Here is a 26222-nt window from a genome sequence, read left to right as displayed (position 1 = left end):
GCAATTGTAAGTGACAGTTTATTTTATTTTATTTTTCTTTGTTAGTTGTTGTGCAAATGTAGTAAATCCATGCATAAAAAACGTTCTTTCATAATAAGTGCTCCTAAATTGCTTTCCAAGTCATATCTTCTTTTTCATATTCTGAGCTGTTGTGGAAAAGTATAGGAAAGCCATAGCCTTAAATCACATTGTCACAGGTAGTGCTCTTAAATCACTGTTATGAGTATGTCAGTAGCCTGTTTTGTCACACTATGCGGTTTTACAGATGGACGCGACTTTGATGTAACTGCAAGGTTCATCATTACGGATATCCCAGAGACAATGCACCAGTTACCTCTCCACTGCGGGAATATACTTTGGGACCTGTCGGGCTACTACCAGTGCTGTCCAGTTCTGAAAGGCAAACACGGCCTCGGAGCAATTCCATTTTACAACTTCACTCTGTGGATACTTTTAGGATTTTTGACTTTTCCATCTTGTGTTCAGTGTTTGATTTTCAAAGTGGGAGTTCTGGGGCCGTGGAGCTGTGACCCCATGCATTACAAATCACTCCCCTCGGCGGCAGCCCGCCTGGCTGTGAACAGGATCAATGAAGATTTCACATTAGACATGGGATGCAAATTGGATTTTGTGCTTCTGCAACAGCCATGCGAAACGTCGAAGGCTTTGACATCTTTTGTGAACTACGAGACACTTGTTGACGCCTTTGTAGGACCCGCTAATCCCGGGTACTGCGCCCCAGCTGCACTTTTGGCCAGAAACTGGAATAAGGCCATGTTTTCATGGGCTTGTGTTAATTACGAACTGGACAGGGCCGAAGGCTATCCGACTTTTGCACGGGCGCTACCGTCTCCGGCGCGTGTCCTTTTCACAGTGCTGAAATATTTCCGGTGGGCCAATATCGGCGTAGTCTCCTCCGACGAGGATATATGGATAGACACGGCTGGCAAACTGGCCAGCTCCCTGAGGAACCAGGGTCTCCCCGTGGGCCTCGTGGCATCCGTGGGGAGTAGCGAAGAGGAGATGAGGAGCGCCCTTAAGGACATCCAAAACGCAGGGGATATGAAAGGTAGGCCCAAGTGTTTTGATTGTTTATTTGTTTAGAAAGAGCAATCAGCCAAATATTTATGCGTAATGCTAGAGTAGTCCATGTATTTTTAGCAGTTTATTTCCAAAATGTATTCAGCCAATTCACAAATTAGGTTGTTTTTTCCCCCTGAACATTTAAATAGGCATGAGTAATGAACCATTGGCCTACTGGTCTGACCAAAGTACAATGAGTGTTGCAGCCAAAGGATGCCTGCTAATTCAAAATGGCGGACATGGAGAAGATCCCCCTATTTTTGTAGGCCTCTAATAAATGTACATTTCCAACTCAAAATGAATAGCCTACTTACACATCATTGATGGTGGTAGTATAGTCCTACATGAAAATGATACATTTTTTGGAATGGGCAGCATTAATTCTAGAAATAAAAAAAATCACTACCTTTGATAAAAAAAACTGTGTTCTAGTCACCCATAAAATAAGGTGTCTCCATACCAACTTCCTCTTGCATTTCTCACATTAATCAAACATGTAGGCCTAATCAAAGCCTTCATTTTGGCGCGGTTTAGTGGTGGTGTGTTCTTTTGAAGGCCTGTTTCAGTGTCGAACATGTCAATATTGTTGTCTTTTCAGCAGCATTGCTTTTTGATTAGACTACATTCACAATCTGCCTGTGTAGTGACAATAGTCCCACATATTGTCATATTCATGTGCATTTAGAATGGGTATGACAATAGAATGTACATCTAGTATGTGTAGGCTGTTTCACACTATTGCATAGATTTTCATGGATTCATGAGTAACTCTAAACATGGGGGTTGTGAGCTATTATTGTGCCGAGCTAGCCTATTATATTTATACACTCATTTGGCCACCTTACCTTGTACAAGGATTCTCAAACTGGGCTCTGGGGACCCTGGGGGCCTGTGGTGCATTGTCAGGGTGTGTCACAATGACAATGGGAGTTGGAGTTTCCCAGTTGGGCTTTCACTTTTCACTTTCACTGTCAGAGGTTCCCAGCACAGAGTACCCCTGCTCTATAACCAGCTGTCTTTGGTGGATACCATCCATCAATATTTCATTTAGCACACAAAAACGGATATAAGAAATCCTTCATCCCCTCAGCTGTAGCCCTACGCAACAAAACATGAACAATGACCAGGCAGTTATCTAGCCTCAGCATACTGTACATGTATTGTCTTAACTTGTTATTATGTCCTGTTTTGTCAAGTCTTGCCTAATGTCTGTGAGAATGACTGGGGCCACGCCAAAGACAATTTTCTGTTTCTTGTGAGAGTGAAGTGAAAAGTGAAAGCCCACCTGGGAAACTCCAACTCCCATTGTCATTGTGACACAGCACACAAATGTTCACTGCACACTGCACACAACGGAATTGCATGTATGCCTCACCCGTGCAAAGGGGCAGCCCCCAATGGCGCCCTTGGGGAGCAGTGCGGTGGGACGGTACCATGCTCAGGATACCTCAGTCATTGAGGAGGATGGGGGAGAGCACTGGTTAATTACTCCCCCCACCAACCTGGTGGGTCGGGAGTCAAACCGGCAACCTTTGGGCTTCAAGTCTGACACCCTAACTGCTTACCCATGACTGCCCATGACTTGTGTTACAGTCAATTAAGTTTTATCTAATCTAATCTAATCTAATGGCAGCCATGGCTCAATGGTTAGAGTGCTGGCCTCTACATCAGAGGGTTGCAGGTTCAAATCCCACCCTTACCAGCACATTCATCCATGGCTGAAGTGCCCTTGAGCAAGGCACCTAACCCCACATTGCTCCAGGGCCTGAAACCAATAGCCTGTACCTGAAATAAGTGTAAGTCGCTTTGGACAAAAAGTGTCAGCTAAATGTAATGTGATGTAATCTTAACTCTGTATTCTAGTGTATTCTAGTGCAGTCATCATAATCTGCAAGTCTTTGAAGGATAGTTTATTAACTCTCTGTATTGTTATCATTTGATCTGCAGTCATCATAATGTGCATGCACTCGGCCCTGATGGGAGCCGGGGGGAAGCAGCGGGCGTTTCTCCTGAAGGCGTACGAAATGGGCCTGACGCGCGGGAAGTATGTCTTTGTGCCTTACGACACGCTCCTCTACAGCCTGCCCTACGCCAACACCTCCTACGCCGCGCTGCAGAACGACACCAGGCTGCGGCAGGCCTACGACGCCGTGTTGACTGTCACTGTGGCGTCCGAGCTCACGTCCTTCAGCGAGGCGTTCAACATGGCCAAAGGCTCTGGCGAGCTCATTGTTACACAGGATGCAGAACAGGTGAAGGGTGCATCTAGCTTCATTACAAGATCAGAACAGGTGAAGGGTGCATCTAGCTTCATTAGAAGATCAGAACAGGTGAAGGGTGCATCTTCATTGTCAGCACACACAGCAGTGTTGGGTATCTGCCATTCAGTAGTTTTACAATCCAGTGGTACATTTTCCAAAATTTACCTGTTTAGTTCAACCAGGTGATCAACTGGTTGAATGATTACCTGGTCGAACTGGACAGGCCATTTGGGTATGGCACTGGACTGTAAGCTAATGAATCCAGTTTAGTCATCGCATTGTCAGTAGAGAGAATAGAGTAGAGTATCATTTATTGATCCCAGAGGGAAATTAAGGTGTCCAGTAGCATACAGTACATACATAAATACAGAGGACATAACACACTATACATTACATACATCCTTACACATAATATTAACCATGTCACGTCAATACCAAGCAGTTGATCATCAAAAAGGTCCAAGTGCTCTTTTGGGTGATTAACACACACTATACTGGTAATCAAACATTCTTTGAAAGCTGCAACATCAACTTTACCATATTTATAGGCAGTGCTTGAAGTGGGGGGGGGGGGGGGGAACTCAGGGGAACTCAGTTCCCCCACCTCTTCATTTTCATCATCAGAGTTTCTGCACTAATCTTAAACCGGACGCCTTATTGATTAAAATGCATTAAAATGCATGAAATTGCATCTGAGAAACGCAAACTTTATTGGGAGAGGACCCCCAAACCCCCCCATCCAAAAATATGTCATCATTTCGGACATGGTCACTCTATGTGGTAGAAAATCAGGGTTCCTGCACTTCTTTTTGAATGGTATTTTCGGACGATCAGGGTTCCTGCACCTCTTTTTTTCCACTTCAAGCGCTGTTTATAGGAAAATCAAGATGTGCATAATTTGAATGTAAATGATAAATGTACTGCACATCAGATATGATAGATATTTGGTATGAGGTTAGGAGTATAGTATTTGGTGCCAAACAATACCAAACATCTGAGAGCAATTACAGATTTTGCAGGTGGAAATTCTTTCAGTGTGTTTACCAGCACTATGTTATACCACACTATTAATCACTTTTATCCAAAGTAACTTAAGATAGACTAGGGTATTGTTTCTCAACCGGGGCTTTACAGCCCCCTAGAGGGGCATTGAGGAGCCCTACGAGAGTGTTAAGAAGGATACAGCTGAGTGGAGGCGGTGCTTAGTTGCCATTGGGGGAGCAGTAGTCCATTTTACGTTTTTAATACTAAGGCGGGCGTTGGCAGGCTTATGATCAGGTCAAGGGGGCGTTGGTAGGCTTATGATGAGATCCAGGGGGCGTTTATTCAAAACAGGTTTAGAACCACTGGACTAGAGGATATGTGTCTCTGTGTAGCCTATGTAATGCAGTGGAGCAATGGGCAGTAGTTGTCTAATGGTTTGAGAATTAGTCTTCAGTCCTGAGGTTTGAATCCTACCCTGACCTCTCAAGACACCTCCACCCATGGCTAAAGTGCCATTCAGCGAGGTGCCTAAACCCACAATGTTCCAGGGACTGTAACCAATTCCAATTCTGAGTGTAATGCAATGCCATGTGCCACAGGTTTCCCCTCTGTTTGGGACCATCTACAACAGCCTGTACCTGGTGGCCAAAGCCATCGACAGCTCCAGAAGGGCGGGGAGGTGGCTCAGCGGCTCCAACCTGGCGCTCTACACCCGCAACGCCACCGTGAAAGGCTTCAACCAGTACATACGCGTCGGCGGCGAAGGGGACGCCCAGACCAATTACGTGATCTTGGATTCGGACGGCTGGGGAAGCCAGCTGTACCAGTGCTACCTGGTGGAGATGGGCAGTGGCACGCTGCAGTTCGCTGGCAGGTCCATCCACTTCCCTGGCGGATCCTCGCCCTCTGCTGACTCGGCCTGTTGGTTTGACCCGGATGCGGTCTGCACTGGAGGTACTGGGCAGTATACTCACTGGGAAAAAGATATATAGATATTAAAACTTGCTAAATGATTCATATATGGACTATATGCAATTCTTATATGGTGTATACTATAGAAGTGGGGCATTCCATACTGTATATATATATATATATATACATACGTACATACATACATACATACATACATACATACATACATACATACATACATACATACAGTACATTCATGAGTGGATATGAATGAATGTAATGTAAAAAAACATTGAAGTTGGGACACTAGGTAAATTGTGAATAACAACAAAATACTGCCATTTTCAAAACATCTTATTCTTACAGTAGATGGAGAACAGTGCAAAGAAAACATATCAGAAGCCATTTTAATCATACAAATATGCTTTATAAACACACAATTACAATCACAAACACACAAACATTTTAATCCCAAAAAATATGCTTTATATACACACAATCATGGTAATGTAAAGGATATGTAATATTTAATATAACAACTAAGTAGGCCTAATTATTCCCTCTGCATCTTTAATTTTGAGTGATCTCTCTGTGATGGTCTCATACATAGACATTGATATTGGAAGTCAATGCAATCCATTTTGAAATGTCCTTATGTTGTGTTAGCTTATTTGGATGTTTATTACATTTCACTGATCCCCCTCGCAACTTATTTGAGACATGTTGAAATGGGCACATATGTCCCACAAAACAATATTTTTTTCTAGGTTTTAGCAGTATGTAGCCTTTTCACTATTCTCCATCTAATGAATGGCTTGAATGTTTTGAAAATGATAGTATTTTAATTTTATTCACATTTCACCAAGTGTCCCAACTTAATCTGATTTGGGATTTGTAAATGCATTGATGATGCAAGAAACTTTCATTAAACATGAATTCAAACTGTACTTACTGTATATCTTTGCCATTGTAGGTGTGGAGATAATCTACGTTATCATTGTCCTGGTTGTCATCTTGGTACTGACGCTTGGAGCCCTTGGTTTAAGTCTTGTCATCAGGTACATTTATCTATAATCACATTATTTCAATAGTGAAATATCTATGAAAACTCAAATTATCTCTATATGTGTATGTTATATTTTATTACTTTATTATTTAATGTATTGTTTATTTAAGTATAATGTAAGGGTTCAGATGCAAACCCTAATTAAGTTTGTGATCAAAATCGGCTGTACTTGGTAGTAACATGAAAGTGTTTTTTTATTCAGAGAACAAGTGGAAAATACTAGCCTAGAAATCTAGACGCCCCTAGAGGCTGCTTTCAACTTTAGGGGTTTAGCTCGCTAGGCCAGGAAAATACTATTTTTACTGGTTTTTAGAGGGTTTTGCATCTGAATTCTTCAACTGCATTCACTTGCACTTTGTCCGTCTAATATTTCCTGACAGATGGAGAATCCAGCAGATCCAGCTGGTGAAAGGGCCCAACCGAATTCTGCTGACGCTCGAGGATCTGACATTTATAGACCCTCAGCTGAGCAAACAGGCAGGTTGCTCCAGCACTGATCTTTGAAGGAGTGACAGTGTTGCCAGATGGAAAAAGTATCGTTTTTTTGCGTCTTTTTTGGGCGGAAATTATCGTATAAGACCCAAATTGTTGTTTCAAGGCATTTAAATGCACTGAGTGACAACTCTAAAATTATGGTACATCGTGATTTTTTGATCACACAGAGGACAAAAATTGACAAGATTATTGTACAAATATGATAATTATTGTACATTTGGCAACACTGAGGAGTGATGGGAACGTTGACAACAGCGTCACTGACTGTAAAGGGTGTCCCAAAATGCACACATGAAATGATCATACAGAATGTGTTTATTAAAATTCATGTACGTAGTTGGTCCAGCCGTGTCTCCAACGGCTGGGCACTGGACTGCAGCACCGGCGACCCAGGTTCGATTCCTGCCCGGGTCATTTGCTGATCCCTCAACATCTGTCTCTCCCCACTCTTTTCCTGTCGCTCCTCCATTGTCCTGTCTCAAAAGTGATACAATGCTTAAAAAAATTACACAGTTTTCAAACTGTTTCTAAATGGACTCCGAGCACTGCTGACAGCATAAATTACATAAAATTCTCTAGTATTAATGTGCATTTACCTTCAATGGCTGCATTCACTTTCAGTGACTGTTGCAGATATCATGGACATCAGTTTGAGGACAGGTGGTTAGAAAACAATAAAATGATGTCTGTATATTCTATTACAATTCGAAAACAACATGAATTTTAACAAACACCTACTTTACTATGATATAAAGTGGATAATCATTTTTGGGACACACTGTATATGGGAGTATGTAGTGAATGTTACATTCTAGTCCTATTAATATGTATACATGTTGTAGCCTCCCACTGTGGTTGTATTGGCTGATAGTTGTAGCAATGACATAGTGCTTGTACTGACATAGTGCTTGTACTGACATACTTGAAGTGACTGCAGCCAGAGAGACTGGATACTCCTAGAATCTCTGCTGCAGCTGCACTCACCTGGCTTCTATTTTATTCTTTTTAAAAATATCTTCTTTTAAGACAATGTTCAAAACCTCACTGAAAAGTAGTGGGTGAGTAAGAGAGAGAGAGAGAGAGAGAGAGAGAGAGAGAGAGAGAGAGATGATAAAGCATTAAAATGCATACAGTATATCACGAAAGTGAATACACCCCTCACAGTTTTGCAGATTTTTGAGTATATCTTTTCATAGGAAAGCATTACAGAAATGTAACTTTGACACAATGATTAGTGACCTTTTAACAACATATTTAACCTCTTAAATTTCTTGTTCACTCAGAAAAAAACAAAATACAGCCATTAATGTTTGAACATGTACTCACAAAAGTGAGTACACCCCAGATTAAAATCCGGTAGAGAAGGGGCTATGTTGGCTCGAATCGTCTCGAAATGAAACGAAATGAAAAGGGATGACAAGGGAGGTCATCAGTGTGCGTTTCAACCTTTCTTTGCATTGAACTTTTACATTTTGAGTCTGCATCTGGCTTAAATAGATTGGTGTGAGATTTGAATGCAATCCTATGGAGAATATCATGATCTGCTTCAGTAGTCACAGTGCATGTTGACATGCATGTTTCTTTTAGGTGTATTTCAGATTGCCAATGTTGACAGCATTCATGCATCCCCAAACCATGTCAGTCCCACTACCATGCTTGGCTTATGAGAGGATACACCTTTTTTGTAAAACTCAATTGTTTACCACCACACATGCTTGACACCATCTAAAGCAAATTTGTTTATCTTGGTCTCAAGAGAGATGAACAGACCAAGGATATGGATCACTGGAACTATGTTGTGTGATCTGAAGAGACCAAGATAAACAAATTTGCTTTAGATGGTGTCAAGCATGTGTGGTGGTAAACAAGTGAGTTTTACAAAAAAGGTGTATCCTCTCATAAACCAAGCATGGTAGTGGGACTGACATGGTTTGGGGATGCATGAATGCTGTCAACATTGGCAATCTGAAATACACCTAAAAGAAACATGCATGTCAACATGCACTGTGACTACTGAAGCAGATCATGATATTCTCCATAGGATTGCATTCAAATCTCACACCAATCTATTTAAGCCAGATGCAGACTCAAAATGTAAAAGTTCAATGCAAAGAAAGGTTGAAACGCACACTGATGACCTCCCTTGTCATCCCTTTTCATTTGGTTTCATTTCGAGACGATTCGAGCCAACATAGCCCCTTCTCTACCGGATTTTAATCTGGGGTGTACTCACTTTTGTAAGTACATGTTCAAACATTAATGGCTGTATTTTGTTTTTTTCTGAGTGAACAAGAAATTTAAGCGGTTAAATATGTTGTTAAAAGGTCACTAATCATTGTGTCAAAGTTACATTTCTGTAATGCTTTCCTATGAAAAGATATACTCAAAAATCTGCAAAACTGTGAGGGGTGTATTCACTTTCGTGATATACTGTATAAAGAAAACCATTTGCTTGAAGTTTCATAAAAAGCACATTGGTAAATGCTCAGCAGCAAGGCTGTAGCGATATTACTAAATAAGGGATTTCTAAGGTAATAAGGGGAACCTCCCCATGGGAAATATTGCCCGTTTGTGGCCATGTGAATTGTTGTGCTGTCATTGCACCCTACTCCTTGAAAGATGAAATCTCAATTGAAGATTTGATCACTGAGTTATTTGTTTGACTCCGTGTTAGGATTTTGGTCTTTGATTTTAACGTCCTATTCATAGCTTTATAAACACTTTATTAACATTTAATAACAATTAACATTTAACAAAGCATTTACAAATGTTTGTAAATGAGTAATAACCAAACTATGACTGCACAGTGGAGTGGGAATCAACATTTACTGTGTGAGTTTTATGTGGTTTCATACCCTCTGGTCCTTAGAGGAGAAACTTCCAGGACCACTGCGACTGCGCTGTGTTTGCTGTGTTAGCATAGTATTTCTTGCCCATTTATAAACATTTGTAAAAAAATAATAATTAGTAAGTGATAATTAGTTCATTATTTATAAAGTCTTTGTAAAGCTGTGAATAGGACGTTATTGTAACGTGTTACCGGGATTTTAACTGGAACAATTTGTCCTCCCATAGAAAATCACCTTAGACGATCTGAGTGATTCCAAGAGTGCCATTGGCGACAAGTCAGCTGAACAGTTGAACTCAGAGACATCGGAGACAGAGGGGCCATCCAATGTTGCTGTTTATGAGGTATGTACAGTAATGTTGACAATCTCACTGTCACTGTATTTTTGCATCGTTTTGTGGCAGGAAGGGGCGGAATAATGCACAGGGTTAGATATTGCTGAAGCTTATGGGTCCCCAACTCCCAGGGGGACCACGACTGGCCAAAAGTGAAAAATGACAGAATTGTGACAAGATGTAATATTGAAAAAATAATCTATGGTGTTACATACACTTTGTAGTTAGCCTTAATTCCTAGCTCGTAATTATGACAATGTCTATGTAATAGTTGTGTGAAATCCGATGGGGGCCACAGTAACCTGTAGCCTAAGGGGGCCAGGCCATCTTAATCCGGCCGTGGTGGCAGGACTGGACAGCACCAAACAAAATGGCATGGGCAGTTCTGGGGTCCGTTTCTCGATTCTTGTCGTTGCTAACCGTCTTAAGACCGTCTTAAGACCGTCTTACCATTCCCTTGGATTCAGTGGTGAGCGTCGCTGTCGAGAGAGAATTGAGTCGCTCTTACGAAGGACGTTGCTACCGTCGTTAGCAAAGACGCTTTCGAGATACGGACCCCTGCATGGCCTTCTCTAAGCTGTGAACCAGTCGCTAAGAAATGACCAAAAAAAACCAGTATCAGACCCTGAGGACTGTTGGAACATGTCCTGTGCACCAGATTACCAGTCCAGACCTTTTCTGTGGCATGCACCATAGATGTGAAGCCCCGTTGCATTCACTTGCATTTTTTGTTTGCTTGTTTGTTTGTTTGTTTGTTTGTTTTTAAAATGTGGACATTCATTGGCATTGGACATTCATTTCCATTACATTACATTTGTGTCCGGCGTCATCACTTGTAGTAGTTACATTTCCTTTTATTTTTTGACTGTGTATTACATGCAGAGGTGCGGCACTGATATACACCCATCCACCATCTCATCACATATCTCTTTCTCTGTTCCAGGGGGACTGGGTGTGGTTGAAGAAGTTCAAAATTGGACAGTTCAAAGAAGTGAAACAGAGCACAACCAAGATTTTCACCAAAGTACGTTCTGCCAATCTTTTAATGAAGAACTCATCATGTACTGTAATGCTAATCCTTACATAAGCAGTGACTGGTAACCTCTCATCAGCTGCAGTCCAATGCCACGTACTGTGAAAGTTTTTCTACAGTGCTCAAAGTCTCATAATGTGCACCACTCCACCAATGGAACACATACGACCAGTACTACACTTCCACAACATTTCTTTCGTAATATATTATTAAACTTGGTCACAGCCTTTCTGGTAACAGCACATTCATATCAGGGGCCATGTCTGAGTTTAAATCAGCTGACAGTGACTGATCAAGTGAATGCGAACATCATATCAAGCATGGGGTAAACATTCAGTTCTTCATGTCAACCATGCTTTGTTTTTGTTTTTTTCTCAGATGAAGGACCTCAGGAATGAGAATGTGAATCCATTTCTGGGCTTTTTTGTGGACTCTGAGATATTTGCCATGGTGACGGAGCACTGTTCTCGTGGGAGCCTCCATGACCTTTTGAGGAATGACGACGTGAAGTTGGACTGGATGTTTAAGTCTTCACTGCTGCTAGATCTCATCAAGGTGAAATGGGGTGATTCATAAGGCAAAGGTCATAACACCTGGTGTAAGAGTAACTGTTACAGTTAGTGTTGTAAGGTGCCTGTTGATGTTGCATACATTTGGGATTTCAAGTTTGTCAGAGGAAGCGCTCAACTTCTTGGAAAAAATGAATGACTTTGGGTGTGCGATAAAAGGTATCAATTTAAAAGAGAAAAATCCGCACTCACAAGCTACGTTTCATTGTTAAATTATAAATTACTACCATGTCCACAAGCAGATGCGTTTCGGCTCTTACCATGCACTGATGGTACCATGCACTGATGATGGCCTACGAGCCGAAACGCGTCTGCTTGTGGACATGGTGGTAATTTATAAATAAATAATGAGACATAGCTTGTGCATACATTTGGGATGACATTGGGAGATATTTAGCAGGCTAGGATTTTGTTAGATCTGAAAAAATGGGATGAGATTTGTATGGCCAATATGTCCAGTAGTCCATTAGTCTGGCACCGTATGGTTGAGACAACTGAGGGCTGTGGGTGGGACCAGACTTTAATGTTTGATAGTTTGCAGAAATGCTTCATATTTGATTCCAATTTAAAACTACAAAATGTTTGTTGACTGAATTATTACTTAATTATTTGCAATAGCACCATACAAGCATGCATGTAGATTACATTTTGTTTTCCCTTAGGGCATGAAATATCTTCATCACAGGGACTTTCCCCATGGACGGTTAAAATCCAAAAACTGCGTCGTTGATGGGCGCTTTGTCCTCAAGATAACAGACTATGGTTTCAATGACCTTTTAGACAACCAGAAAGCACCCAAAGAAATGCCCCCACCAACAGGTACAATTTACACAAATACACACACACACACACACACACACACACACACACACACACACACACACACACACACACACACACACACACACACACACACACACACACACATGCACGCACGCGCGCACGCACGCATGCACACACACAAACAAATTACAGTTATGAATGAAAATAAGAAGGTTGAGTAAATCTGATGTTTACCACATTGTCCTTTTCCATAGAGTTATTTTGGACAGCCCCGGAGCTCTTGCGAGACCTGGAGTATTCAAGGAAAGGGACGTACAAAGGGGACGTTTACAGCTTTGCCATCATCCTTCAGGAGGTGGTGGTCCGAGGAGCACCGTACTGCATGCTGGGATTGCCTCCAGAGGGTAGGTCATCAAAAATCAATCATAGGTCATCACAAGTCATAGTCTTGGGTGTAATTCTTGCAGTTTTAATCTACTGGGTTAGCATGACAGCCAGACGTTTTGGCCTAAGCCTTCTTCAGCGTCTGAGGCTTAGGCCGAAACGTCTGGCTGTCGTGCTAACCCAGTAGATTAAAACTGCAAGAATTACACCCGAGAGTGCTGCTTTTTTAAAATTAAATATCAACTTTGCTGTTTGCTCGCACCCGAAGACCTTGTAAGAAACAGTTGGGAGTTCTTTCTAAAAAAAGACCATTACAATTCATAGGTCATAACAAATCATAGGTCATCACAAATCATAGGTCATTACAAATGTGGCCAGTAGGGGTGAAATGGTTCACAAAATTCACGGTTCGATTCATATCACGGTGTCAAGGTCACGGTTTTCGGATCTCGACGGTTCTTTTTTTTTTTAGTTCATGATAAATGGTGCACTGGGAATATTAAACCATATTTATATAACTGCAATTATAAAGTGATGATGCGCAAGTTGAATCAGCTGTCGTCAGCTGATGTGCGCTGTCTGAGCGTTCCAAATGCCCTCTTTCAAGAGGCTAATAGAATCAGACTTATCACTAAATATCCTACATATGGTTTGTATAGGCTTATAATGTGAAAATGGTGTGATTTTAATTGTGTCATCCTCTGATTGGTCTTATATGCTAATGTGTTAATCAGAGAGACTGGATAAGATACTCCTAGAATCTCTGTTTTACATATTTTTTTCTGGGTAGTACATGAATTGCGGTTTGCCACGGACTGCATTTTACGGTTCGGTATGGTGTGTGAATTGTACGGTTTCGGTTTTCGGTGCGGTTTGTACCATCCCTAGTGGCCAGATTACATTACAGATTACATTAAAAATCTGTCTATTCCGTGCTCACTTTTTCCCCAGCACACTATAAAGGGACAAAGCATTACCTCACAATTTCCATAATGTATTTGGATGGTGTGTGAGTGTAGATTTAAGATAATTAGTAACATACAGCATATTTTGTTCGACATAAGTACATGTGCAGGTTGTTTTACAGAGAACTTGAAATTGAGCTGCATTAGGGATCTTTTCACAATAATTTAACAGCATCTTCAATATACCCTTTTCATGATTGCTAACGTAACAAATTTTGCTGAAAAAACAAAGCGATGAGGAAGTCAAAAAGGCTTAAAGTTTTACCTAAATCTTTACTTTATCTAGATAAACTAAATCAAACAGAAATGATTAGCATCCAGATCTATATGTCTAATTTTTCACCTGAACTTGGATTGTGTGCTTTTTTGAGGTGAATTCTGTTGTTTTCGACCCATTAGAAATCATTCGCAAGGTGAAGAAACCTCCCCCGATGTGCCGGCCGACGGTGGCCCCAGACCAGGCCCCTCTGCAATGCATTCAGCTCATGAAGCAGTGCTGGGGGGAACAGCCGGACAGGCGGCCCACCTTTGATGAGATCTTTGATCAGGTAAATGGTTCACCTCCTAGTAACATTAAAACTCGAGCTTTAAAACTATAAAGCCTTTATAGCAGTCATGGCCGTAGCCACATATGAGGTAAGGGAGGTCCGGACCTCCCTTATTTTTAGAGAAAATAATATTTTTCATACATGAAAAAGGGGATCTTCTCCATTGTCCGCCATTTTGAAGACAGCATAGTTTCAATGAGCAACATAGTTACAATAGATACTCCGGGCAACATCCTACACAGTGCACCTTGAAAATATTTCAATTCTCAATGAAAATATTTCATTCTTTTAAACATCCGATATGCTGCGCATTTACAACTTGATCTTTTCTTGAATATTTAGTTTGCATTTCACTTAATATTTAATGGTCCAACCAAAGTATAGTTTTGCAGCCAAATGACTGGTATTTCAAAATGGCGGAGATGGAGAACATCCGCCTATTCATATACTGTATGAAAAGCGTACATTTCAAGTCAATATGAATACTAATAACAAATAGTAAATACTAGATATCTCTGACACTATGTTACATTTGTGAATGGGCAGCATACGTTTCGGAAATGAAATCCCAAACATTACATTGTCTACTGCTGTTTAACTCTTGGCAACTCTTGGTTTAGTTTAAGCTCATCAACAAAGGCAAGAAGACCAACATCATAGACTCTATGCTGCGGATGCTGGAGCAGTACTCTTCCAACCTGGAGGAGCTGATCAGGGAGAGGACTGAGGAGCTGGAGGTGGAGAAACAGAGGACAGAGAAGCTCCTCTCTGAGATGCTCCCACCGTGAGTCTTTTTTTAAAACGTTTGTTTGGGGGGCTTTTTGGTCTTTATTAATACAGTATGGCAGTGTGAGAGTAGACAGGAAATGACTGGGAGAGAGAGATGGGGCAGGGTCGGGAAATGACCCCGGCCGGACTTGAACCGGGGTCCCCTTGGGCAATGTTGGGGGCTTAGTGCGCTGTGCCACAGCGCCCTCGAGTCGCCACCTTTTAACAGACCCCTTGGTTGCTACCTGTTTTTTTGTTGTTTCATTCATGAAAATGTGATTGATTTTCAGCATAATTACCTCTTTTATAAGTGGGATGTGTTTTTGCCAATCTTTCAAGAAACAGTGATTTATTACTCTAGAGCAGCGGTTCCCAAACTTTTTCCCATGTGCACCCCCTTTTACATTTCAATGTGGTTCGCGCACCCCCTAAGTGAATGTTGCACAGCCGCACATTTTGGGCTATCCTCATTTCCAGTAGACCTGATGTTTTTTCTGCCATCATCACAATGTAACTTGTTTCATGACAAGTCTAGGAGTTATACATTACACTTCAGATGGATCCTTCCAGTATACAATTCACCAAACAATTAAAAACTGCATAATGTTCATTAATGCTGCGTAAAAAACAGACATATCCGCCATTGCTCTATTCAGCTCGCGCACCCCCTTTTGTCAGGCCACGCACCCCCAGGGGTGCACGCACCCCAGTTTGGGAAACCCTGCTCTAGAGTACACTCTGAAATGTCGCAGTATTAGTACTATGGAAGCTCAAGTCTTTTCACTATTACAGCGTTCAACTGGAGGGACAGTGTACAGTAGCCCTTTCATGCAGATGGGATGGCAGGAGATCCTATTCATAATTTGATGAAAAGCTTAACCACATCATATGAACATTGTGTTGATATTACAGTCTTATGTAGCAGATTAAGACATGAGAGTAAGGTTATAACAGTGCCTCTGCTCTGCCATTGAACTTTTGTTCTTAAAGGATAACTTCTGCCAATTTCGACATGCAATTGTAATGGTCACACTACACTGGACTTGTCAGTACCTGAGAATTTTTTTTTTTTTTCTTTAGCCTTCTCTGAGATCCTGGCCATTGTAATGGGGGCAGGCGTTTGTTTATATTTCAAAAAACCATTTTGATTTATTCCCAATAACGTCCAAAAGGTTATGCAACATCAGCAGACAACTAGCAAACAGCGATAGCTTTTTGGATAATATTTGGAGTAGGCCTATGTTAAGAAAGTTTTTAATGTAAACAAAGTTTGCCCCCATTAGAACTGCTCAGATCTCGGAAAGGGCTGAGTTGAAAAATGCAGCATCACCGGGTACTGACAAGTCAAGGGTAGCGTGACCAATACAACAGCATATTGAAATTGGCTGAAGTTATCCTTTAAAGTGGACATGAAACATGCAACCTTATGGGGAAGTAACAGTCAAAACAGTTGATCCCAGAATATGAATATTAGAAGCTGAGCAACCCAGCTTTCCCGCCTCCTTCTCCCCTGGGTCTGAGCCGGCCCATGGGTTACCCGTCTCCTTCTCCCCTGGGTCTGAGTTGGCCCATGGGTGAGATGCTCTCTGTAATCCGTTTGTAGCAGTGCCTGAATCACAGAGGCTGTTGAGCCAACACACTTGCTCCCGCTTTTTTATTTTCTCCAAGTTGACGTTTTCGAGCTATTCACTCTTCATCCAAGTGAACATTTTTGATCTATTCGCTTCTGAAGAGTGACTAGAGTTTGAAAACGTTTACTTGGGAAAAGAAAAAAGAAAAATGAAAAACCGGAAAAAGTGCTCAGACATGCAACTTTATTGTCTGACTCTTTTGTCATGCACCTGACATTTGGATGTGCGCACCACTACCTTTTACAGCAGTGGTTTCCAACCTTTTTTTTCAGGGACCCATGTGTTTACCATTGTAAGCTTTGTTGACCCAACCGCGCGAACGCCTGCACGAGAGGGAGTCACATGATACATGATACCCTCTGTTTCCTGCGAAAACTCATTTTAGTTATTTTATTTCTTTATTCGATTTTGGGCAAATATTGAATAACTGTTTACATTTACACTTTTTTGATTCTATGCATTATTATGGAAATAAATGATTTGTCATTTATTCAACATCGGCTAGGTTAAACCCCTTAAAATCAAGAAGGCTTCGCGACCCTCTGTGGATCTTTGGCGACCCATAGGTTGGGTCCCGACCCATAGGTTGGGAACCACTGCTTTACAGCATTGAGCCCACCACTGCTACTACCAACTTAGGATAACTAGAGGCAGAAACCTTCAACCTTCTCCCTGTGATGCTTCCACCCACCGTGCTCCCACTCTTCCTTTAGGCCCTGAGTGAGCTAACTAACTCGTGGATTAGATACGTGCTGTAATCACTTGTTAGACCACAGAGGATTAGATAGAGCCTTGAGCTGCCTTGTGAATGTGAAAGTACAAATAAAATGAGTATGTCATTATTAATATGGACTTTTGCTTTGAGACATATTCAGTCTTCAAGCCCCTTCTTGCTCACACAGTATACAGACTGACTGTCTGTCCACAATTATTACACCGCATTATTGCACTTACTTTATATTGTCTGTAGCCCCATAATGCACGCTGTACCATCTGAGGCACGCTGTAATAGTCATCGAAAGGTTAATTACCATAGCACTACCTTATTATGACATAACACTGGGCCTTTAGTAATGCACTACGACTAGGTCATTGCCATTCTGGTAACAACAAATGTATATAGCGTATGCATAGTGTATGCATTTTAACTTGACTTAAACTGATATGTCTTTCATTTAGTTCTGTGGCAGAAGCACTGAAGACTGGTGCCACGGTGGAGCCCGAGTACTTTGACCAAGTGACCATCTACTTCAGCGATATTGTGGGGTTCACCACCATCTCCTCTCTCAGTGACCCCATCGAAGTGGTCGACCTTCTAAATGACCTCTACACACTCTTCGATGGTGTACTGAGTAAACATGACGTGTATAAGGTCAGTCGACACAGTTTGCTGCAGTGCAATGATTTGATAGCTGTTGGTTTCAAGTGGATTGTTGACGAGCATGTGGTTGATTTTCCTCTGGTTAAAAAGATGAAAGAGCTTACTTGACCATACAAATTGTATAAAATCTTGTAAAATATATAATAATAATAATAATAATAATAATATATATATATATATATATATATATACTGTATATATATACCGGTATATATATATATATTTATATATATATATATATTATTAATCATTAAAACTGCACAGTGGCTGAATGTACTGTACAGTGCACAGTGCCTTAGTGTAGGCCAGTGAACCTCAGCATACACCATTAGTTGGGTCTGTTGTGGATGATCAATGACATTACACCGTATGTTCTTCATGGATAACATCATGGCTGAGGTGAAAACATCATCTTCCTGTAGCACTGTGAGGGTTGCCTGTGTGCAACTGCCTTTGGTTTTACTGAACATTATGTGAAAGAAAGTGAAAGTGAAAGCCCATTGGGAAACTCCGACTCCCATTGTCATTGTGACACAGCACTCCACAGCACACAAGTGAACACTGCACACTGCACACAACGAAATTGCATTTATGCAAGGGGGCAGCCCTCAGTGGCGCCCCATGGGGAGCAGTGCGGTGGGACGGTACCATGCTCAGGGTACCTCAGTCATGGAGGAGGATGGGGGAGACAGGGCACTAGTATGTCAGAGTATATGGTAAAAACATTTCCTGCAGGTATAAGCTGTGATTGTCGAAGTGTGTTCCGGGGACCACTGGTGGTCCGCGACAGAGCTCAGGTGGTCCGCAAGGGGATTTCTACTTTTATGGAACAAGCTAGCAGTAGGCTATATTTGTAACAGCATTACAAAGGTAAACATAGTTGAATTCATATTTTCACCGTAACAAGACAGGTTTGTAATGTGAATAAAAAGTAAGTGATCTGTATCACAATTAGCAGTGTCAAATTAGCATCAGTCAACTATCAATTCAGTTGTCAGGTGGTCCCTGAACATTTTTGGGGGACAAAGTGGTCCTCGATCTGAAAAGGTTTCAGAAACTCTGTGTTAAAGGATATGGCAGACATAAAAAGATCCAACACCACCTCGCCCCACCACCACAATGACCGCTAAAGTATTACAACAACAAAAGGCCAAAACGTGTCTTGGTGGTGGAAAGTAAAGGTTAAGAGGGAGGGTTGCACCAGAGATTCTTTAAGTATATAGAGATATGCCATTGTAATAGGTTGCTAGGGGCACCTAACATGACCAGGTTCCGGTCTGCCTAAAGGGGTGTGTCATAATGCTCCTAGCATGAATAGAACAGTCCTTAGGTCTGCTTAGGTCTGCCTAAAGGGGGATTTCCCCCCTCCCCCTTGCAATAATAGAACCCGGAAACAATGGGCCAATGGAACCTCTCTCTCTCTACTCTCTCTGGTTGCACTAGGCATAAACAGCTTTTATATGGCTACAGACATGTTTTTGGTGTTCTGCCTCCCACACTGACACACATACTCTTCAGTTACTGTATATTCTTACTTTGGTCAGCACCCAAAAAGAAGAGAAAAATCTGCTTGGGTGAAGCCTGCTCCAACCCTTGTTATGACTCTCGTGCAGGTGGAAACCATCGGGGACGCTTACATGGTGGCATCAGGACTGCCCAAACGCAACGGCAACAAACACGCCGCCGAGATTGCCAACATGTCTCTGAACATCCTGAGTTCAGTCGGCACCTTCAAGATGAGACACATGCCAGAGGTGCCCGTCAGGATACGCATTGGCATTCACTCCGGTAAGTTGATTCGCCTGAATGAGCAGCAAAGTTGCAGTGCCTACTCTGGCCACCATCCTACATAGTACACCTTAATCACTGACTACCAGTCACTTTATGTGTAGAAAGCTGCCATTTTTACACACATTTGTAGAGATGACTGACGGCTTAAAAAAATATGACTTGAAATGTCTACTATAGCCGTCAATAACAGTGAATAAGTCATTTGTCAAAAGTTATTAAGGGTCATTTAACCATCCTAAAATGTAAATGACACGTCAGCAACATTAATATTACACATTGTTGATGTTTACAACTATTGTCATAATGTGTCATTCGTTTTTTGAAATATCACCCAAACAATGTCAAATTCATGAAACTGAATGACACATCATTATAACAGTCAAATAAAGTGTTACCCAGTCAACTTGGCTTTATTCTTACGTTTAAATGGATCATGTTTTTGGTATATTTTTGTGGGTACCATGCTTGTTGTCTATTGTACATCATAGAATTAACTAAAAACTAATAGGCTGCATGAGTCTATGTTCGTATGTTTGTTTACTGTCACAGCACCTTTGAGATTGCAGCTGTCAGGGAGTAAAATCTGTCATATAGATTTTAAATACAAAGTAAAAGAATGCTTCTTGTTTAGTTGATAGTCCTTCTGTATATTTAGTGAATGTTCCTTCTGTGATAGTTGATGTTCCTTCTGTCTTTCATATTGCTTCTGTGAGGTAGGGTGTACTGTATATCCCATGTTTTCTGTATTATGTCTACAATGTGTTGTTCTATCGACATGTTTTAAAGTATGTTCATGTGTTTTCACGATAAAACCGTTGTTAATTTTCTGTATGGAAAAGACTATCTTGTCTTGACCGTAACAGTATGACTTTATGCCTTTTCACCATCCACTTGATTTCCACATCCTTGATGATGAGCAAGAAGTGGCAGTTTAACCTGAGTCATCCCTAGTGCTGTGCAGTGTTGCCAGATTGGGCTGTTTCCCGCCCAATTGGGCTGCTTAGGATGGCTATCTGTGGGTGAAAAGTGTAATAAGGGCATTTGGGCGGGTTTTCTGCAAATTTATGGCCATAGAAATCTATATAATTTAGTTGAAATTGGATGGGATTTAATGCTTCCACGGTGGGTTTTGAGCTTTTATTTTTGGGCTGGAAATCAATCAGTCTCATCTGGCAACCCTGGTGCGGTGTGGTGTGTGCAGGGCCGTGTGTTGCCGGGGTGGTGGGGCTGACGATGCCTCGTTACTGTCTCTTTGGAGACACCGTCAACACAGCCTCCCGGATGGAATCCACAGGACTGCGTGAGTGATGGTTTTTTTGCCTCATCATTTGCCAATGTTCACCCATAGGAAAAAGACACGTACATGGTTATACAAGGCAAGGCAAGTTTATTTGTACAGCGTATTTCTTACACAGATTCAATTCAATGCGCTTCACACAAAAATAAAAGTAAAACCAAAATGTTGTAAATCTTGTAAATGGGCCACTTTTATTAGTGTAGGCCATGTAAGAAAACACACGTTCCATGTATACAATGTTATAGTATATGGAGCGTGTTATGTGTGCCTCACATACTGTATGTATGAGGTAAATGAACATACTGTATGCTAACCTATACGCACACCGGAACAACAACTACTAGGCCTACTTAATCTGTAATCTGTTCATCTGTAAGGAAAAACTGCACACCGATAAGATCCCTTTTAATCCATTTTCATTATCGGGATGTTTTGGGCCACCACAGCCCTTCCTCAGAATAAAAGTGCAGCTGACCCTTGAATTACATTTTCATACCTATGTTAATCTGGACACCTCTAGTAAATTTAAATCATGGTGTCACTGTCACAACCACAGCCATAATAGTAAATGCATGTCAAAAGATGAAATCAGTCTTAATGTTCAGGACTCTCTGACTGTCCTGCTTCGTCACTCCATAGTGGCCACCCATTTCATGTTACTACTGGCCATTTCATTCTTTTGACTCTTTCACTCAATTCTTCATGAAAAGAATGTCCATTTGGAGTGATTCAACCATGTCGCATTCTATTTTTGCAACATTTTTTGGATGCAGACATTGTTAACACAAAGTGAGACTTCATGACAGCAGTGTAATTGATGGTCTAATGTGTAATTATCAACAGACATCATATACATTGACAAAGGGTTTATGTTGCTCTGATGTAAACCTACAGTATAGCTGTACAGAAAGTTTACATGTACGCCTTACACCAGGGGGGGGGGAACGTATGGTCCGAGGGCCATTTGTGGCCCTTGAGGACGCCTTATCCGGCCCCCCAATATAATTTTAATGTCAAGCAGTTCCGTTTGAAATATGACATGTTTTGTAAAGAAATACACATGTTATATTTTCACTGGACCTAGTGAAGGTGGTGTCTTTTGTAAAGGTGGCCTTCAACATAAGCCTAAAGTTGCAGGGGAAAATCCTTGTTTGCATTCATAGTACGGCCCTTGGAGGACTTTGAAGCAGACATTTGAAGCAGCCCCTCAAATACAAAAAGGTTTTCCACCCCTATGCTTATTGTTATCTGTTCTGTGTGAATGTGATCCATTTCTCACCTGCACCTTTACCTCAGATTCTTCATGTTGTCTTCATGCCCCATTAATGATTACGTTCTTCTTACACATTCATCTGGTACTGCGAAATGGTCAGTGTGTGGTGGCCAATGCACTTACCAGCAGCGGCGTGTAAAAAACACAAGTTCTTTGCATTATAAATGAAATATATTATTATTTTATGTTTAGCTTATAGAATCCATGTGAACATCAGTACCGTGAAGATCCTTCGCTCTATGAACGAGGGTTATAAAATTGACGTCCGAGGCAAGACAGAGCTGAAGGTGTGTATCTATCCTATGAAATTGGTTATCTGTTTGATTGAACACCAGGGAGACATATGTATAATCTTCTTTTTCTCATCCACAGGGAAAAGGTATTGAGGAGACTTACTGGCTTGTGGGGCAATCTAGTTTTACAAAGCCTTTGCCAAAGCCACCCGAGATCAAACCAGGGTAAGAGAATGTTCACGTTCAAGACACTCTAGTGATGATAGTTACTATAGTGGTATATTCAATGATACTCTACTGCACCCCTGTATTATTTGCATGTTTTGTTTTCCAAACAATGATTATTGAGCAAAGCATCTGAGTTATATTTGGTAATAGAAATACAAAGAGATACAGTTATGTTATTAATGCGCTGCTGCAGGAACATGGACATACACTATTTGCACATTTACCTATAATGTGGAGTATTTTGTGACAAGTGCTGCAACACCTGTTTTTAATTATTCACGTAACTGTAATGGCATGCACTACTCCAACGCCTATTTTACCCAATTCTTTAAACTTAGAAGCATACCTTTTAACCACTATGAATAAATCTTTCAAAATGTCCCTGTGAAAGTAGAAGTGCACACTACATCTCCGACCAAAAGGTTCATTTAGGCCCATCCCTGATGTAGACTCTGAAGGGTCGGAATACTATGTCAATTACCGTAAACCTTTTGGTAGGAGTTTCCGTGTGTTGGCGTCTACTCTTTCACTGATGTGGCAGACTTTTGTACTGCACCTGGCACCTGAGAGGTGGGATGCACATACATTTAGTATTTTGAATAAAATGTCACCATGTCATATGATGAATGGAGGTGCAAAACGTACACCAGAAAAGGAGATGCTGGCAACCAGTTAAACACTTGCAAAAGGAGAGAAGTGCCGCACTCTCCCTAGTTTCACAATTAAGTCTTTAATGTGTCAACGTTTCGACATATTGGCCTTCCTCATGTCACACGTGACCCGAGGAAGGCTGACAGGCTGAAACATTGTCATATTAAAGACTTATTTGTGCAACTAGGGTGTGTGCGGCACTTCTCTCCTTTTGACCATGTCATGTGATATCATGTAATATGTTGTGTAAAACTGTGCTGCATGCTGTAAACTTTCTGTACAGCTATACTGTAGGTTTACATCAGAGCAACATAAACCCTTTGTCAATGTATATGATGTCTGTTGATAATTACACATTAGACCATCAATTACACTGCTGTCATGAAGTCTCACTTTGTGTTAACAATGTCTGCATCCAAAAAATGTTGCAAAAATAGAATGCGACATGGTTGAATCACTCCAAATGGACATTCTGTGATATCATGTAAAATGTTGTAAAACTGTGCTGCATGCCGCCTCACCATCTCCACCGCTCAGGGAAGACAATCATGGTCTACATCCGGATGACATTGCCGCATACAAGAAACGGAAAGCAGAAAAAAGACTAGCAGAGTCTCAGAATCAAAAGCAAGGAGGTAGAGACTGGCATGTGACTGGTTGTGACGTGTTATACGTAGCTGGTGGTGATAGCAGCAGTCCTGGGATATGGTGGCCAATGTAGCTTTCTGTGTCAGTAGATTAGAGATGTTTTTGTTTGCTGTCGACCTTGGTACTTTCTGTGTCTGTGGCTTTGGTTTGTGTTATGGCCTTTGTGTGTGTGTTAGACCACTTTAGGCCCCTTTTCCACTGACGACTTTCTGGTAGGCCTACTGCTCGACACACCACAACTCGGCCGCCACTTTTTGGTTTACCATTGAGCTATGTTTTGCCTATTCAAAAAGCAAAAACTGGTGCCCTGGTCGCACTGTGTCGAGCTGTAATGGCCTACCAGAAAACCGGCAGTTGTAAAGAGGCATAATATGTCCCTGTTTTTCAATGAGAACATTTCAAAAATGGGTTTGAAATGCCTTGATCAATGGCCAAAATAACAGCTACTGTAATTGTAGCTTATTTTAAGCCAGAGGCAATTGCTGTGAATTGCTGTAAGGATTCACAGAATCCGCTCTCACTGGACCATTTTCAAAAACACCTGTCCAACTTGATATTTTGCAGAGACAACTGGCAAGACATGGTGACAGAAGAGATTAAGCACTTATTCCGCAAGGCCAACAGGCAGGTGGACAAGAAGGTTTGAGGATGACCCGGAAGGACAACATCAAAGAGCTGCAGAAGGACTCCAGACATGACACCAACCAGCGCCCAGATTCAGGGATGTCACCAGGGTGAAGGCTTTGGGCTGATCTGGGTGGGTTGGTGGGTGGAGGAGAATTGTAATGGCCCAGCATCGACACTGGCTGCTTACTGTGATGTATACTGTGATTAACAAGGAGGGGGTACACATTTGTAGTACTTTTTCATTATTTTTACTAAAATGTTTGATCTTGGCCCTGCCTAACATAGTGGATGGTGAGATGGCAGCAAACCTGGACTGGTTAGCTGGCATACAGGCATTTCCCAGTGGGCTGACATTTCCCAGGGGCTAATGCTGATGGGGTTTTGTATTTTCTTATAGAATAGCCCACAATTTAGAGTCGAGGAGGCCATGCTAAAATGCCCAAGCCCTTTTCCCCAGTCCCAGTCTATAGCCCTGGACGGCAAGAACACTTTAAGTTTAAAGCAAGTACACGAGCGAGAGCACAATGAATAAATCCTCACCTGATCACCCTGGCTTACACGGGGGGGAGCTGTAATAGGATTGGTCACACGTCTGCCTAATCCCCCTCTGTCCAGCACAGCTGAAAGGGAGAACGCTAATGAAATGAAAGTTGTCTTGCAGGTCACTGGGAGGCACAAGAGAGAGTGTGAGAACTAATCACTGGCCTACTCAATGAACATTGCACACTGCCATAGTCAGGGCTGCTGATAGCTTTTTCTGGGCCCTGGACAAAGTAATCTGTAAGGCCCCCCTACCCAATACCTGTATGTACAATGTAATGGGGACACAGTTCTGGGCCCCCTATCTCCCTGGGCCCCGGGACAACATACCCCTTTGTCCCCCCTGTTGGCGGGCCTGGCTATAGTACAGTTGCTTCTTGCACAGCTCATTGCGTGGTTAGTCCAGGGAAGTTTGAATGATAAACAACTTGAAAAGCGTGAGAACTAATCACTGACATACTAAATGTACATTGCAAGCTGCTATAGTAGTTGCTTCTTGCGAAGCACATTGCGTGGCTAGTCCAGGGATGTTTGAGTAATAAACAACTTGAAGGACTACTTTAAACCCATGATGGTTACCAGAAATGATTGCAACACAGCAGTTGGTCAAATTAAACTATGGCTGGGAGCAGAATTCACTGCATGTTTATTGAAATCCTTTGGAGAGTGCAGGCCCAAATGGTAGACACAAATGAAACAAGAGAGGCCGTACCTTGCCTATACCATTGTGATTCCACAGATGTTCTTCACATTACATTACATTACATTATTACATTACATTACATTGCATTTGGCAGATGCTTTATAACCAAAGCGAATTTCAAAAGAGGACATAATTATAGTCAACATCACTAGCAAATACAAAGTGCACAGGAAATATACAGAACA

At 41.6% G+C, this 26222-nt stretch overlaps 1 protein-coding gene across 1 annotated transcript; it reads left to right on the top strand.

The window, feature by feature from the left end:
• The first annotated feature begins 321 nt into the window (after positions 1–321).
• On the top strand, positions 322–24894 carry gucy2f (guanylate cyclase 2F, retinal). Its single transcript, XM_063204356.1, has 18 exons — positions 322–1069; positions 3031–3335; positions 4928–5282; positions 6214–6298; positions 6687–6783; positions 9877–9993; positions 10928–11008; positions 11396–11572; positions 12249–12405; positions 12624–12773; positions 14118–14266; positions 14887–15050; positions 17845–18037; positions 19660–19834; positions 21039–21137; positions 22600–22694; positions 22780–22865; positions 24732–24894. The coding sequence occupies exons 1-18, from the start codon at positions 322–324 to the stop codon at positions 24811–24813; spliced, it is 3315 nt and encodes a 1104-aa protein (XP_063060426.1). The 3' UTR covers positions 24814–24894.
• The last annotated feature ends 1328 nt before the right edge of the window (positions 24895–26222 follow it).

Source organism: Engraulis encrasicolus, chromosome 8 (assembly GCF_034702125.1).
Source record: "Engraulis encrasicolus isolate BLACKSEA-1 chromosome 8, IST_EnEncr_1.0, whole genome shotgun sequence".
Taxonomy (NCBI): domain Eukaryota; kingdom Metazoa; phylum Chordata; class Actinopteri; order Clupeiformes; family Engraulidae; genus Engraulis; species Engraulis encrasicolus.
This window is presented reverse-complemented; position numbering and strand designations above follow the sequence as displayed.

Bases quoted from the DNA above. Each gene is read 5' to 3' on its own strand.
- gucy2f (XM_063204356.1), top strand. From the start codon at position 322: ATGCACCAGTTACCTCTCCACTGCGGGAATATACTTTGGGACCTGTCG. The intron at 11,009-11,395 runs GTACGTTCTGCC...TTTTTTTCTCAG, and splicing joins CAACCAAGATTTTCACCAAA to ATGAAGGACCTCAGGAATGA. The intron at 12,406-12,623 runs GTACAATTTACA...CCTTTTCCATAG, and splicing joins AGAAATGCCCCCACCAACAG to AGTTATTTTGGACAGCCCCG.